We start from the raw sequence: 14,398 nt of genomic DNA, 5'->3' as shown, positions 1-14,398 counted from the left end.
AAACTTCATGACAGTCCCATGAGGAAGAGCAAACAAATGTTATTCACAATAACAGATGAAAAAAATGAGTCACCAAGAGTTTAAATGACTTATAAACAAATCAGAGGGCTGGCAGTAAAGCTTAGGTTACTTTACTCTAAAATGCTCTAGGAACCTAGAAAATTGATAACCAATTTGGGGGAATAGTTGTATCCTTAACCAAGCTGAATGGCAGCTTTCTCAGTGAATGCCATGTTCTACAGCCACCTGGTCATCAGCCTGAGATTAAGCATGCAGACCAGGCGTTACCAAAATGCTATAGCTCAATTCCTATTCTGCTGCGCAGCCTCTACTTCCTACAGAACTTGGGAAAGTTCACTTCAGATTTTAATATCCTCTGCTGGTTAAGCTGTAGAAGAGCAACAACAGTGCAAGAAGACTTTGGATAAACACCAGGTTTTGACTCACTACAGTTAGCTGGGAAATGCAGTGCTGAATTCAACTTGAATGAAAGTTTTAGCTGAACTACGATTGCAAAATCCTGAACATCAGCCTCATGAAAAAGCAAGCACTGGATGCTGTTAGAATATAATCTAACATTTAATACCTGAAATCTCCTGACGTATGGAGATTAGGAAGTTATCCCTAAAGGTTTTAAACATCTATCTCACTAAGCCTATGTATTTTCACCTAGCATGCACTTCAATATGCATGCATTGGGAGAAGCATCATCAAAACAGTATTACTTAAAAAAAAATAGCAGAGAAAATTCCCTGGATATTCCAAGCACGGGAAAAGATTACTTTCTCAAGACTAACAGCTTTTTTTACCAGAATATGGACCAAATTTTTAACCAAGTCAAAACAGTATATCCAGAGTAGCTCTCCTACAGCCAATATAGTTATTACAGTCATTAGTATATGAGATCTGCTATCAGCTACGTCAAAGGTATTCATCTTGGGTTAAGAAAATAAATAACTCGTAATTCATAGGCCACATTTCCTTATGTTTTCTTCTGGAAAAAAAAAGAAAAAAAACAAAGAATATATTTTGGAATGTGAGTTTAGTAAATTATTCATATTTTAATAAATGCTAAATTGGAAAAGAGGGGAGAAAACCCTATTTGTTATTTTGGCATACATCCTCGATTGCTTTTTATATGAACTTCACAGTTTCGCTTCAAAAATCTAAAGCAAGAAATAAAATGCAAAATGGACTACAGAGGTGATAGTCCAACACAGACCTAATTTTGCCTTGCACAGCTGTTATTTATGCCTACAGAATCATCTCCTCATGGAGAGGAAAAACCAGCTAGGTCCTAATGAAAGCCTAGGTTCTGTCGGAAGAACAGGCATTCACTCAAACAATAGAGGGGAGAGACTGGCAGCTAGAACTACCTGTCCCCCCCTGTTTTAAATTATTTTGAAGAACTGCAGGGTGCTATTGCATCACCCTAAATGAAAGCAAGCACAGAGGATGGTATTTGGAGAACACCTACTATCCCTGAAAGTGAACATATGGTTAGGATGGATGGTACAATAGCGGTGTTCAGAAACTTAATCTCAACCTATCACGGTTCTTCTATTTTTCGTTTTCATTCCTCTTTGGTTTCTGCAGCTTCCCACCTACTTTATTCCTGAGTCTCTCTTAAATGAACACCATACTGTGTCAGCTGCACAGAAGTTTTGTGATGTGCACAGCTGAAACCAGGCTGACCAGAAGACTCTCACCTTTGCTAAGGAGCTAACCAGTAGGTTCTACGTAGGGAAAAGGCTTCAGCAATCATCCAATTCATAGCCTCAAGGCAAGGACTTCTTTGAACTGCCATGAAAAAAGAAAAAAAAATGTACAATAATGGATTGGAATCACCCACAATTTATGAACCGGGTACAATCACACCTCTACAAATTACATGGTTGCATTGTTCTGCTAGAGAGTAACTACTAATGAAATCAAAAACCTTATCTTCTTCCCAAAAGACACCAAAGTAACTTGGAGGTTTCAAGAAAAGTAAGGCAAGGATATCTGATCCTTTTCCTGTGCTGGCTCTGGGTAGTTTTAGAGTCAAATATCAGTAAGTGATGCATTCAAGCAGCAACTATACTTTCTTCTTTTTGCTTTTCACTCCTGCTCATCCATCCAAATTACTCTAATGAGGTTTCTTGAGGTGATCAGTCATTAAGCCTTGCTGATCATCAGCAGATTGTACAAAATCAATTTTATTTCTCAAAATGCAGTCTTCTTCCCAGCAGTTTAAGCCAAAACAGAAATCTCTGCATTGAATCGCAGAGGCAGGTCAAGTGAGTATTAGCATGATTTCAATTACACAGTTATTAGTTCTATTAAACAATTAAAAATGTGGTGGAATACAGGCTTCCTGTTTTATGTTGCATTTTTGAGTGCTTTATTATGTTTCTTTTAAATATAATATAGGCAATGAAAGAAAAATTAAGCTTCTGAATTTTTAAAAGGGAAGAGTAATAAGCTAATCTTCTCTACAAACTCTACAAACTAAAACTTTACATAATTTTATTTTTCTGGAAAAAGAAATATATCACTAGTATTTCTAGCATAGGTTAAAGTCAGGTTTCCACACCATGAATTTGCTCTCCCAAAAGTAATTCTCAGTAAAAAAAGAATATTCAGAATTGTTTATTTACAGATCACTCACAGGTTCATGGAAAACATCACTAGATACACCTGTTCTTGAGATTTTATAACCTATGTCTGCAAAAATCAGATTGAACACACATACACTATTTTTACATCTTATACTCTGTTTCCACGGGACAATACCTGATCTTTTTTCCCTATAGAGCTAGCACAGTAACTACACCTGTCACAATTAACTTTTTTCGAAGGGGTATTTAATACTTCAGATCTAACTAATCTCTCATAAAAGCAATCCTACTCTCTTACAACCCACAATACAGAACTAAGCAGCAAGCATTTCTGTAACACCTCTCATCCATAAAGGTTTTACACATCAGTCTGCACTAAAGACCTTGATTCTGGAGACTCCCTCTTGGCCTGGCTAGTTCAGCAACATAAAAGCTGTCACTAGTGATGGGGTGGGCTGGTAAAGGCAATGCAGAAATGATCTCTGCGGGTTGACCCCTCACGTAGTTAGGCAATACTGCAAGCATATAGCCAAGTCTGAAGCGTGCAGTAAGTTGTCTACAGACCAAGTACAGAACGAGAGCTGGTTACTCCCTCCTAAGGAGGATGAGAAAGGACACTGTGATTCAGGACATTAGAGCCTCCTCTCCAACCTGTTCCAGGAGGCAGGTAACAGCATGCTCCCTCTTACAAAAAATTGTAACATCCCAATCTGCCCTCTAGACAGCACTATTGTAGAAGTCACCCCATGTAATAGTGTATGGACCCATATATTTGTGTAAAACTTGCTCAAGGTAGCTGGTTAAATTACACACAAAATGAGTGACTTCGGTGCTTTATTGTTAGCAACTAAAGTAAACTCCATCTGAAGAACAGGGATTAGTACCTCTGGAGGAAAAGTATCTGATTATCACTCCTTGCTGTCTTACAACCGGTTTACCACATCAGTGAGTCAAGTATACTCTAGAGGAGTATGGATTTGCTACAATATTATTACAGCAATAAAGAATGAGGTAACACCTTTGCAAAAGGAATAAGCCTGTGTCAGACAACTGCAGTCAGAATCAACTTAAGCCTATCTAAGTGCTGGCTGCTCCCAAAAAGGCCACCACCACCCTTTCTCCTTCTTCACCCCTTGGCTTTTCATTCCAGCCCATCTCTTGGCCAGACAAAATAAAATACCAATATAAAACCTGAAACTAGCCTAAGCAAATAGGAATGTTCTGTTTTAAATATAAGTTTTCTGATCTGCCTTACAGCCATACCATCATGAGTGCCCGCACAAGGGGACAGTGGCAACATGCAGCAGGAGCAAGGGAAGGATGCAGGACTGCCCCTTTTGGCAGCCTGTCATCACCATTTATGCAACCGTGAAAGCACAGCCTCCTCGGAAACACCACTCACAAATGGCCCAGAAAGCTGTGTTTCCTCCGCACTAGCAAAAGCAGATGTTACTGGGTACTCACACCCGCACTGCCGCTAGAGCTGGAGCCTGGAGCACAGATCATCAGCCCCCACGGTGCAGAGGCATGCAAAGCTGGAACTCAAGCCTGTCCTTAATAAATGTTTGTCGTTAGCTTTGGACTGTCATCACTACCTTAACAAACATCCAAGGATGGCACTTTGAAAGTGGGCCAAGTGGAAGGAGTGATTCTGGGGATTCCTGCCCCGAGAAAGACATAAAATGTTTTCAGTGGGGCGGCACAGGAAGGCTACCCACTTTCCAGAAGACAGTCAGCTCTTCCTTTCTTGTCTAGACATCTGCAAAGGTATAGCTGCAAAAGAAAGCCCTCCCTGCTCTACCGCCTTGCCCTACTTTTCTCCCTCCTCCTCCTCACCGCTCCCCACCACCTGCGGGGAGGCAGAGCTCCTGCAGCAAACCCGACGGCAGCAAGCTCTGGCCACGACCAGGTGCAGGTCAACTGAACTACGGGAACAAACTAAAAGAAAACGTTTCAATTACAAAGGACGAAAACTTTCGGATGAGCTTCCTTGCAGCATCTCTCAATTCAATGGGATCCGCAACAGCTAATCCTGTTTAAATCAACCATGTTTGCCACTGCCCTCAGCAGGAGGCCTTAAGGGCACACACTTAATGTATCAGCAATTTGCGTGGATGGGAGCTGCATCTGCTTGTGTAAGTGCATTACTGAGCCTCAGAGCCGACCTTTGCAATGGTCAAAAACATGTGCCTCTCAGTACGAGCTTTTAAGGGGTACACCTAAGGGCTTTAATTGCAAGGAAGCACATTGATCCTGTTTGATTTCAGTGCTATTATGTCAGTCCTGTACATGATCAGAAGGGTTTTTTAACGGATTTCCAATGGCTTCAAGAATGCTGCTCCCTTTAAAGACCACCTGGAGGCCTATGACAAGGGTAACGTTTCCTGTGCATCAAGCACTCCTCCAAAATGCAGTAGCCACTATCCCCTAGAATGCGATCGTCCTGGATTTGATAGTCAAAGCACAGCTGGATTCAATCAGCTATTTTAGATGAGGCCTCTGAATAAAGCCCTGTCCCTCACATATTAAATACTGTTTACTGATGGTTTTAGATGAGACAGAAAATTGAAGACTGTAGGATGCTGGACTCCCTGTGCCATTTTTTCACAGGTTTCAGCCCATGGGTCCTGGCTAAGTATCCAGGATATTTGCATTCTGGCTGGCTAACCCTACAGAAATGAGTAAGGCAGCCTTCCCTTTCTCTGCTGAGCTGGTGTGCATTCCTGCAACCCACAGGGAGCCAGCTACGTTCCAGCTCAGAGATGACTGTGTTTTACTGGCAGAAAATATGCTGAAAAGCCTGGAAATATCTCAATGCAATTTGGAATGATCTGGGATGAAGAAGATGTAAACCACATATTATTTTAAGTAATTAATTGCAGAAGAAGAGAATCAAGCGAAACAAAGCATTTCCATAACAGTGAGCAATCTGCTGAAAACATACTACCTATGTCAATGTTATTAAAATATAAGTTGTGAAGGAAAAGTCTATTTATTCATTTTCGCATGGGTTCTCTGCCAAATAAATTCAGGATGCAAATCCTGGATGTTCTTGCTATGACCTGGACAGTTCTGAACATGATTTTCCTGCTTTATAGATACATTCTTCTGAAGTTACTTGCTGCAGCTCCTCCAAAACAGTTTGTCACTGACAGTTACAGAAGACCAGCTTGGACAGACCATGTCCTCATCCAAAACTGACACGCTGTTGCCAACAAACTTTAATTTCTCCATCTTCTCAGCCACAGTAATTGGAAAAAGAATTTCTAAAGATAAGGCATGTCAACTGGCAGAAGGAGAATGAAATGAATGTAAAATACTAAATGAGACACAACTAGGGGGTTGGATTTTTCACTTAAACATTTGTATCTCTTTTGCCAGTAGATCTTTGATCACAGACACAAACAAGGGTCAGACTATGTCAAGCACTTGGATAAGAAGCTGTCAAATATCATCTAGGCACTACTGAAAATAGAAATAAATGTGATCTGAATGCCCTCTAAATTTAGGGGAAGTTAAGTTCTTCAGCATTCAACTCTGCAGTACAGACTACTTTTACCTTTATTTCAGTAGAGAAGTAATAGGGCCATACGGATGCTACAGGGCACAGTGCCTTAGAGCTGCTGTATTTCGTATGAGAAACGTCACCGCAACCTATCTGCATTACAGTTACTCAATGTCTCAGGACAATTTTCACAAACATTCGGTATGTTTGCTTTGCTGTACTAATCAAATTCCATTTCAAGTTCCTTCTATTTCTATTCTCACAGCAGTTTCAAATGGGAGATGAGATATTTCTAAAACACTGTGCAGCAGATATTGTAACTCAGGAGTGGGTGAAGCAGGGCTAAGAAAACAAAAGCAGGGAGCTATGAAGAGTGAATTGTTTTCCAGGTTTCTCTGTTTATTTTCTGTGCTATGCAAGTGGCTTATCCTCTGTGCCCCAGCACTGCTAGCTGTTGAAAGGATATGTTCCCAGAGGACTTCCCAGAGTCTAATTATTTCTTCTTGGAGAAAAGCACTGTGAAACTGATGAAAAATGCCACAGAAGGGTGCAAAGTTTTATTAGTCTTTTAAGGTCTGATCAGAAGTCCACTGAAGTAGAAAAAAGACATTCCTAATGACTTCAGTGGACTTTGAATTGGACTTTTCGTCAGCCCTCACTCACTGGGTTGCACGAATTTGTCATTTCCTTTGCTGTTTCCATGTCACTACCTGCTTGCAGCAGAGCATTCCTGGGGAAAGCAGTAGTACACCAACCAGCAGGAGTTGCTTTCTTTTACTAGCTATTGAAATTATTTTTTCTTTGAACTCAAAAACTACTTTAGATTACATTTTTATATTATAATAGCACTGAAAAAATCCAAAAAAGATCATGAGGTTGACACATATGGCAGTGTAAAAAATTAAACTATAAAGGAGCGTGTGCTGCAGACATTTAGAATCTAACTAACAGACATCTACTGTCACTCTGGTCTGGTTCTACTACTGCAAAGAGTTAAATCTTCTGGAGGCTGGTGGGTTTCTCGTTGTGCCATCTGAAGACAAGAGAGGAAAGAAAAAAAAAAAAAACAGTCACAGCCAGTTAGCCACAGTAGACCGAGTTCTCAGGAGCACATCTGCAAATTAAGCAGATAGATTCCCCTCCATCAGGCTGTCTCTCCATGCCACAAGCCCCCTGTGCTGTCAGAGAAGATTCCTCAAAGTGTTCATATTTGAATCCCAATTACATAGAAAGATTTCGGAGGACGCAAAAAAACCCTATCAGCCAGGTATGTCTAACTTATTGTTTTGCCCAAAGCAAACTTGGTTGATACACTTAGCAAATGTTTTGAGAAATACTATATAAAGATTTCCTTCCTTAAGCCTGTTTATGGAGGACTTCAAAGCTCTATGAGTGTCTGGATATGATTTTGATTGTGAAGAATTTGGCAACAGCACTTGCTTTTCAGGGGTATGCTTTTTCATTTTGCAAAGGAAGACCCTGCAGATCAGTCAGAGGAAAAAAAAACAATATACAATATTGCAAAATAAATTTAATTCTACTGTAGAGATCTGTGTTTGTGACAAGTTAAAAATAATTGCAAACTAATGACAGAATTTAATGATCAGCAATGAGCATTTACCAACTTAGACTCCATGCTAGCCTGCAATCCATTCTCTCAGTGTCCAATCGGTGCTGTTCAAATACCTTATCTTTGTGTAAATGAACAGTGCTTTGGGTTTGCTACAGTTCATAAGATCAAATCATTCATTATTTGGCAGCATTCAAATTACTGTGAAATTATTATGAATTTGGTATTTTTTCATGTTGACAAATATTAATACAAAATGTCGCACTAAACAACAGTACTGATTATTCATTGTTCTCCTCTTTAAAATGTTTTCGTTGCCTAATCGGGTAACAGACACAGCACATATGTGAACAAACAATTACTACATAGGGTCAAAGAGAACAAAAAGTAGTAAACACAGTTTAGGAGTGACCTAGTGCCTAAACATAGTAATGTAGTGATATTTTATAAACCCTAGATTCACTAGGACCTAGGACACAGGATCTGTGGCAGACTTGTCGCCTTCCATAGCAGAAGCTGGAAGGCAAGAACAATATCCAAAGGCATATGAAACATCACTTGATGTGTAGGCACTTGAATCCTACCCCTTGTTTCTAAAACACATTCATCCTATACTTCTCAGTGAATGCTTAATATAGTTTCTGAAATAATACCCCACATACGAAATTGTAACTACGTTCATCTATTTCCAGACTAAGCACATTTTAAATTACATTAGCTAGTGCTTTTAAAAAGCACCTTCTCTCCTTATTTGATCCTTCTGTAAATAAATTTCCCAATGAATCTATCTAAATCTGAATTCCTTGTAATCTATTCTTGCCACGCAAACAACTATTAACTGAAAAAAACCCAGCTCAAAATCATGTTTGGTTTTAAAACAAAATAGGGGAGAATACTTGTTTTCTTCTTTCTGTTAGCTTAGCTTCTAGCTCAGATCTCTACAGTTCGCTTCTCAAATACAGGGGTTATAAAGGTAATGTTGAGATTCTCACCTATTTGTATAATGCTTGGAGCTTCATCTTTTATAAAAATACCAAATATGATGAAGTATGACTGAAGTCACCATAACTGGTAATTGTTTATGTAACTCCACCCTTCCCTATTTATCCATCTTTACTTCTTGCAGTGTCTCTTCCCCTCTATCTTGTGCTGTACCACAACAAACGCATTTGTCTGTTTCCCTCCGCACTGGCACTAATGCTAATCCAACTACACAGTGACATGGTTTTGAGCATAAAGCCATAAAAAAACTTTAAATTTTTTGGTTATAAGGTTAGATTTCTACCTTTTGGGCTCCCTGAATCTGCTCAGGGTCAGATAAGCATTGGCCCAAAGGAATCAGTGGTGTTGGAGGTTAGAGGTGGAGGTCAGCAAAGATCAACCACACTGTATTAACACACCATAATTAGCATGAAACAATCTGGAAAGCCAAAGCAATTCCAGCAAGTGCCTAAGGAGCTACTTCTGTCAGAGAATCTAGGATAAATATTCTCTCCATTACTTACTGAACTGCTTGGTTATGTAAAGTTCAAGAAATATTAAGGGATGACAAGGAGGAAGTGTGTTTAAGTGTACTTATTTGACCAGGAAGTTCTGTGTGTCTATCAATCTCACTTTTAATCATTTTCATTGGTCTTTTCTCCACTCCATATCTGCAACAGCCTCTTCAGACAGTATGCTTTTCAGAACGGAGTACTGCTCGATATTTGGGAAATAGTTTGTGACATTGTGGACACTAGCAATTGTCATATTTGGAGATTCTTGACGTATATGTAAGAATAAGATGAATACCAATATTTCAATTAAATTGTTTGCCATTTTTAATACTCTTGTAGATTTCAAATATAAACAAGCAGTCAAATGTAGAACACTAGTGTTACAAAATATAGAACACTAACTTACAGATGTGCTCATGGCATCTTCAGTATGAAAGACATACTTTTCTAAAGATCTTGTATAAACAAAGTAGCTAAGTAACCACACAATATGAGAGACAAAGGAAATCTAACCCAGTAAATCCAACTTAGTGCAAGGTCTTCTAACAACACCGTTTTCGAATGGCTATAAGAAACAGGCAGCAGAGATTCCTGTTTAGCATATCACCCAAAGGTAAATAACTTGGCCAATCTTTCTTCATACAAGTAGTAAGAACAAAACCTCCTGTCTATACTGACATGCTCAGAACAGGGTTCACTAATTTAATTAACTCGTAACTGAACTTCACCTACAGTGCAGTACTTCTGAAAGGGAATCTAAATGTAGAAAAAACTACCACCTTCAGGGCAGAGGCATTAGGACTGGCTACACAGTGAACAGAACTTGACCGTGATCTTTGGATGATTCCACAACATGCAAAAAGATAAGCCAGCTATTCCGTGGATTATTTTTTAAATGGACTCAGTAGTGGCTATGCCTACTCTGTCTCTGTGCTCTGGCCTAAGCACATCTGACCAGGCTCACCTCCCTCTGAAAGCATTTAACGGCAGATCCACATTTTAGCACAGCAGTTTGCGTACCAGTTGGTGGGCAGGCAGTACAGGAATGTGGTACAACAGTTCCTACTGTGCCTGAGAACATGTACTGATGGCAATTTAACGTAGTCAGTGTCATCAGTTCCTACGGTTTTACAGTGACTGTCACTGTACACTATGCTGTTCTGGAGTCTCCAGGTTTTGCTGTCACTCAACTAGAAGATACCAATCCTTCCTTAAAAAAGAAACCCTATGTGCCTTGGATTTGTTGTTCCAGCAAAATGAAAAGCAGAGGCAAGGAAAATGTGAATCCTAAAGATTTCAGAACAAGTAATTATATTTTAAAACGCAGAGGTTTGGGTTGGTTTTTTTTTCCTGATACTGTATTTGAAAGCTAGTTCGCACCTTTAAATTCTGTGGATTTTGCAAAGGCTGGGGCAGAGACCTCGGGCATTTACTAAAAGGCACAACCCTGCTGTCACCGAAGGGCAGTGCCAATGAACCGGCCAGCCGTTTGCCTCTCTGGTGTCAGTGCTCTCCAAAGCTCGTTCAGTGTTATTATCCAGGCTGACTACATAAACTCTGTTAGATTTTTGAACAAACAGGCCAAAAAAATAAAAGGCATCCCTTGAAACCTACTCATGAGGGCATGAGCAAACAGCAAAGATCGACAACCTGATCACACCACGAAAGCCCCCAGACTCCCAAGCCGCACAGACCCTCACCCCGAGCCGGCTGTTCAGCCCAAGGGTGGAGGATTCGCCCCGGCCCGAACGGCTCCTGCCCCTGCAGCGGTACCTGCCTGGTCAGAAACACAGCCGGCACCCCCCGCTCCCGCACGCCTTCAGCGAAGCTGGATCTTTTCCTTGTAAACCTGCAAAACCTTCCCCTGAAGCCTGCGGCCGGCCGCGCACGCACTTTACTTCACCTCACCGGCAGCACGGGCCCGGCCACAGGCTGGGCCCGGCCGGCGGGGCAGCTCCCCCCCGTCCCACCGGCGGGGTGCCGCTCTCGGGCAGCCGGCGAGCCCCCCCCCCGTCCCGGGCACACGGCCGGCAGGGACGGAGCGAGGCGCAGGCAGGCGGCCCGCCCGCCGGCAGGCCTTCGCCGGGGCCGGGGGACCCGCGGGCCCGCTCCGCCGAGGCCCTGCCGCCCGCTGAGGGCGGCCCGGCGCCGCCGGGGCGAGAAACGGGCGAGAAACGGCCCGATTTCTGTCATCCCTCCGCTCCCGGGCGTCCCGCGGCCGAATCCCACCGGCAGGAGAGGGGCCCGCTGCCGGCCCCGCGGCCCCACTCACCCGCCGCCTGCCCGCTAAACCCCTCCGGTCCCGCTCCCTCACGGCCGGGGACTTGGGCGAGCGGGGGCCGGGCCGCGCCGGGCCCAGGCTCCAAGCGAGAACTACCGGCCCCAGCAGGCCGCGGGGCCGCCGTTTCCATGGGAGCGTTGCCGCACGCCCGAAGGTCGGGGTGTGAGGGGCTCCACAGGCCGCGGGCCGTGCCGAATCCCGCCCAAGGGGTGCGCAGCGCTCGCTTGATCCGTGTCCTGAGGTGCGGGGAAGGGTCTCTTCTTGGCTCTCCAAGCGCGAAGTGCAGCTTTAATACGATTTCTTCCAGTGCCGTTGAACGACTCTCGCAGGGTCTAAAGCATGTTTCATGTGTTCCTTTTGTGTTTTTTCCCCCTCAGATATTGACTGCGGTATGGCCCAGTCACCAAACAAAATGTCGCTGCAGGTGGCATCGGCCGTCAGTAATTCGTCCTTGCTTCAGCCAGGCTTCTCTCTCCTGAATTTTGATGGGCATGTTTTCTTTTTGGGGCAGAAAGGATGGCCAAAGAGATCCTGTCCCACTGGTGTTTTCCTTCTCGATATAAAGCAGAACGAGCTCAAAATGAAACCTGCCTTCTTCTCTAAAGACTCCTGCTACCTCCCCCCCCTCCGCTACCCTGCTCTTTGCACGCTCAGAGGCAATGCGGAGTCTGACGAGTACCAGTATATCATCCATGGTGGGAAAACACCTAACAATGACCTTTCTGATAAAATTTATGTTATGAGTCTGGTCAGCAAAAATAGCAAGAAAGCCATGTTGCAATGCGTTGAGAAAGACCTGGGTGGAGATGTCCCTGAAGCTAGATATGGGCATACAATTAACGTAGTTCATAGCCGGGGAAAAAGCATGAGCGTTATATTTGGAGGGAGAGCATATACTCCTCTTGCACAAAGAACCACTGAAAAATGGAACAGTGTAGTTGACTGTTTGCCGTCTGTGTTTCTCGTTGATTTTGAGTTTGGATGCTGTACATCATACGTACTTCCAGAGCTCCAAGATGGACTCGCTTTCCACGTTTCAGTGGCCAGAAACGATACAATCTACATTTTGGGAGGCCATTCGCTTCAAAATAACACGAGGTCCCCCAGCTTGTACAAGCTAAAAGTGGATCTCCCGCTGGGCAGCCCAGCTGTGACCTGCACCATTTTGCCAGGGGGGATATCTGTGTCAAGTGCTATCGTGACTCAAACCAGTGATTCCGAATTTGTCCTTGTTGGGGGCTACCAGTCTGACAACCAGAAACGGTTGGTGTGTAACACCATAGTTCTGGAAGATAGTAAGATAGAGATTGTCGAAAGGGTGAGCCCAGACTGGACACCAGATATCAAACACTGCAGGATGTGGTTTGGCTGTGATATGGGTAAAGGGTCTGTATTGCTGGGCATTCCAGGAGCCAACAAACAGTTAATCTCAGATGCAAACTACTTCTACATTTTGAGATGCAAAGGAGCAGAAGAGGACCAGGAGGAAGAACTGATGGCACAAATTTCCAGTCAGACCTCAACCGAAGACCCTGGAGACTCCACTCCATTTGAAGATTCGGAAGAGTTTTGTTTTAGTGCTGAAGCCAATAGTTTTGATGTTGATGATACTGACACTTACAATGAAGATGATGAAGAAGATGAATCAGAAACAGGCTACTGGATCACCTGCTCTGCCAGTTGCAATATTGACATTAACACCTGGGTCCCTTTCTATTCAACAGAGCTCAACAAGCCTGCAATGATCCTGTGCTCCAGTGGGGCTGGCCACTGGGTCCACGCGCAATGTATGGATCTCTCAGAGAGCATGCTCCTACGTCTCTCAGAAGCAAATGTCAAGTACTTCTGCAATGAGCACGTTGACCTTAATAAAGGGCTACAAACTCCCAAAAAGGTGGTGCACCTGAAAAAGCAACCCATGAAACCATTGCGTAAAAAGACAACCATGAAGTTAACAACGCCAGCGAAAAAGTCCTTTCTTCGGAGGTTGTTTGAATAGATTTACACTGCTGATTTGTATTCACCTGGGAGGAAATGAAATCACGGTCAAAGACAGCTAGTAATGGTTGAAGCAGAATGGGTTATTGGAGCTCGAAGAGATCTTTTTACTTAATTGATTTCAGTTATCTCGATATTTCAGCTACTTTTCAAAGCTCATGAATTTAATTTGTCTCTTACGTGTATTTTTGTAATGCCCGGATAGGAACCCCATCATAGAGGGCACTGTGCAAATGCACAGCCAGATAGTGGTAACCATGTGCTGTATTTTATGCTATAGCTTACCCCCCGGTTATCCCCAGTGAGTTTAATGGAACTGCTGGTAGGATAAGACATTATCCCACGTACTCAGTGCTGTTAGCATCTGTCCATAAAGAACTTTATATTACCCATTTTAATTTTTTATCTTAGTGAGTAGTTCTAGAAATATTTGGCCTAATTTATAGCTGCATTACTCTCATTTTATGTTGGTGTAATGAAATAAAATTAGACTAATTACTCTGGTTTTAAACTAAAGTGGTGGCTTAAGTCCCTTGTGTCAGAAATAATGAAATATTCAGACACTGAGGGTCAGTTTTCTTCAGGGACTTCCATTATGGAAAGCTTACATACAGAGCATTTAATTCTGGATAATTAATTTTTTATTTTGAGAGGTATTGCATGATTATATGTCAGTTTTGGCTGCAGCTGTGGAATATCATCTCATAGTAAAAATCAAACTGCTTTTTTAAACCACCATGCTCAACAACCTGCTTTGTATTTGTATTTTTTAAACTCCAGTGAGCTAATAAAATTTATAATAAAAATGAGTGCATTTTTTTCACCTATTCATGGGGTAAATCAAACACTGTAAATCCCAAAGTCTACGAAAGGATGGCATGTGTGCTTGGGAGGTCCATCTGAAGTCAGATAAGGGGTCTAGCTTCACAGCCACTCCATGCTGTGAGC

General features: G+C 42.5%; 2 protein-coding genes across 6 annotated transcripts in view; one reads left to right on the top strand and one right to left on the bottom strand.

Annotated features, from left to right (window-relative positions):
- IFTAP (intraflagellar transport associated protein) overlaps window positions 1-11,581 on the bottom strand; it is a 55,588-nt gene extending 44,007 nt beyond the window's left edge. For 3 of the 5 annotated variants that reach the window (XR_012650811.1, XM_075030940.1, XM_075030943.1), the window contains exons 1-2: window positions 11,444-11,581; window positions 1,710-1,800 (exon numbers count right to left, since the gene is read on the bottom strand). The gene's annotated coding sequence lies outside the window, so the exon portion shown is untranslated. Of the gene's footprint in view, window positions 1-1,709; window positions 1,801-10,948; window positions 11,325-11,443 lie in introns of those variants that run through there. The other 2 variants (XM_075030941.1, XM_075030942.1) reach the window with 2 other exon arrangements.
- Window positions 11,582-11,843: 262 nt separating this feature from the next.
- RAG2 (recombination activating 2) lies at window positions 11,844-13,516 on the top strand. The gene has a single exon (XM_075031124.1). The coding sequence runs from the start codon at window positions 11,844-11,846 to the stop codon at window positions 13,449-13,451; it is 1,608 nt and encodes a 535-aa protein (XP_074887225.1). The 3' UTR covers window positions 13,452-13,516.
- The last annotated feature ends 882 nt before the right edge of the window (window positions 13,517-14,398 follow it).

This window comes from Buteo buteo, chromosome 6 (genome assembly GCF_964188355.1).
Source record: "Buteo buteo chromosome 6, bButBut1.hap1.1, whole genome shotgun sequence".
NCBI lineage: Eukaryota > Metazoa > Chordata > Aves > Accipitriformes > Accipitridae > Buteo > Buteo buteo.
The sequence above is the reverse complement of the archived record's forward strand: the minus strand, read 5'-3'. Positions and strand labels throughout refer to the sequence as shown.